Source organism: Argentina silus, assembly GCF_951799395.1.
Source record: "Argentina silus genome assembly, contig: scaffold_260, whole genome shotgun sequence".
NCBI lineage: Eukaryota > Metazoa > Chordata > Actinopteri > Argentiniformes > Argentinidae > Argentina > Argentina silus.
The window spans coordinates 15001-17500 of record NW_028152880.1 but is presented as its reverse complement, the minus strand read 5'-3'; the positions used below and the strand labels follow the sequence as shown (position 1 = coordinate 17500).

Sequence of the window (2500 nt, the reverse complement as noted above, 5' to 3'; positions counted from 1 at the left end):
GGTCGCTCCGAGGTCATCTTCACATACAGGGTACGTGTCTTAGCCCCTCCCCCGTCAGATGAGGACAGTTCCGTTACAAACGATAGTCTAGATATTTGTTTCCCTGATCGCTGCCGATTAGACATCGTCATTCCAACCAATTGGAAGCTTTTAGAACGCTTCAATGTTACAGACTGGCCCATTAAATGAGACATTTAAAAACAGCGTATACAGTCCAAACTTCACAACGCTGGCAGTACATACATTAAAATGGCCGCCTCTGGGCTCTTGGGGGCGCTTGGTGGAGTAGCACACTAATGCGCTTACCACGTAATCGCAAGGTTCCTGGTTCGATTCCGACCCTCGACCTATCTTGCATGTCATCCCTCCTCTCTCTCTCTCTCCCATCCTTCCTGTCAATCTCTACTGTCTCTATCCCAATAAAGCAGAAATGCCCTAAAAATATTTTTAAAAATGGCCGCCTCTTCGAATCCTGAACACACACAGAAACACCACGGCTAATGTCTGACCCTAACCCTGCAAGTCCATTTCGGGGCATATTCTTCTTCTTCTTCTTCTTCTTCTTCTTCTTCTTCTTCTTCTTCTTCTTCTTCTTCTTCTTCTTCTTCTTCTTATTATTAGGGATGTTGTGGTTCGCACGGTGGCCAGAGGTGGTAGCTTTCCAACAGATTTACGCCGTGCTCCTTTAAGTCCCTTAAACAGACGCCGTCATTTTTCGTTTCATTTTTTGGGCCCTCGTTCTTTTTCTGTTTATTTCCGTGCCAACGTAACGATCTCCTGGGAGCGTCGGAGATTGAAAAGCTGTTTTGATTTTGCTCTGATCAAAAGCCCAGATTAACCAGGCCGTCGCCACGGGAACAGAACGTTCTTCTGTCAATATTTTCCTCTGTTTTGGCAGAGATTATCTCCTCTCTGTGTCTCTCTCTCTCTCTCTCTCTTCTCTCTCTCTTCTCTCTGTCTCTCTCTCTTCTCTCTCTCTCTCTTTCCGTGTCTTTGCCTCTTTTTTCTTGTTCCTTTCTGTCTCATCTCTCACCCTCTACCCTTCTCTTATTCTTTAGACTTCCTTCTCCCTCTCCCTCTCTCTCTCTCCTCTCCCCCTCCCTCTCTCTCTCTCTCCCTGAGCAATAACATTCTGTTGAAATCTGTTAGAAGTGAATGATTTAGTGGGCGAACACTTGGCATGGGGCTGTGGAGCTCTGTAGTGCTACTAGATATCATGACTGATGACAAATCTGCCCCCCCACCTCCCCCATCTAGGACCCCGTCCCCACGGCTGTCCACCCCCTGAAGGGCCCCGCGGCGGGCGGGACGATCGTCAACATCACAGGAAAACACCTGGACACGGCCACTAAAAACGATGTCACCGTCACCATTGGGGGAGTGCCCTGCGAAGTGTAAGAGGACGCTCATCCAAGCCCTCTGATTGGTTGGCTCTCGTGTTAGGCTGAGAAGTGAGAAGCGCGGGTAGATTTTTTGGTCCAATCGAGAGACCCTCTGCGCTCAGGAGGCTTTAGGATTGGTTGTCTTGAACGGAGCACGTCTGTTGTGTCATAACCAGTACGAGACGCTCCGAGCCTAGTGGACAGACACAGGATATGAAAGCAGGGGAGGCTGGCGGAGGTAGAAATCGGAGGACGGGGTGGACATTGTGATGCGTGGAACGGAATGAGGAACGTTATCAAACACAACGTCGTCCTCCGATTTCTACCCCTGATATGAAATAGTGAAACAGTCAGTCAGATAATCAATCAATCTATGATCAATCTATAATCTATAATCAATCTGCATGTCGTCTCTCTCCCCACTGCATAGCGCTGACAACTCACTGTGACCTTTGATTAACCCCTCCCCCCGGTCCCCCCCCCCCCACCCTTCAGGATAACGTTTGGCAGTAACATCACGTGTGAGACGGGCAAGTTCAAAGGTCAGAAGGTCCCGTCGGAGCCGCTGACCGTGACCGTGAGGTACGGGAGGAACACCACCAAGGACGTCCCGGTTCCCTTCACCTACGCTGAGAACCCCAAGGTCCACGAATACAACCCCAAGGCCAGCTTTGTATGGTGAGTCTCTCTCTCCCTCTCCCTCTGTCTCTCACTGTCTCTCTCTCTCCCTCTCTTTGTCTCTCTCTCTCTCTCTCTCTCTCTCCCTCTCTTTCTCTCTACCTCAAGACCATCTTTGTATGGTGAGTCAGTCCAATCAATCGATCAATGTTAATTGTTGATCCACGGGGAACATTCTAGAAGCTTTGAGGAACAAGTGGCTTTTTCCCACAGATCTAGGAGCAGATTAGCCAAACCCTTATCTGTGTGTGTGTGTGTGTGTGTGTGTGTGTGTGTGTGTGTGTGTGTGTGTGTGTGTGTGTGTGTGTGTGTGTGTGTGTGTGTGTGTGTGTGTGTGTGTGTGTGTGTGTGTGTGTGTGTGTGTGTGTGTGTTCCAGTGGTGGCCGGAAGATCGTGGTGGTGGGCACTGGCTTTGACCTCATCCAGAGAGCTTCCATGCG

At 49.6% G+C, this 2500-nt stretch overlaps 1 protein-coding gene across 1 annotated transcript in view; it reads left to right on the top strand.

Moving 5' to 3' along the window:
- The window catches only part of LOC310824560 (plexin-B2-like), a gene marked incomplete at its 5' end in the record, with an annotated part of 27476 nt that overhangs the window by 9982 nt on the left and 14994 nt on the right, over nucleotides 1–2500 (top strand). Inside the window, 4 exon segments of the mRNA XM_083697828.1 lie at nucleotides 1–30; nucleotides 1258–1394; nucleotides 1878–2060; nucleotides 2438–2500. The exon segment at nucleotides 1–30 is cut by the window's left edge and continues 76 nt beyond it; the exon segment at nucleotides 2438–2500 is cut by the window's right edge and continues 49 nt beyond it. Coding sequence (XP_083553954.1) covers nucleotides 1–30; nucleotides 1258–1394; nucleotides 1878–2060; nucleotides 2438–2500 — 413 coding nt within the window.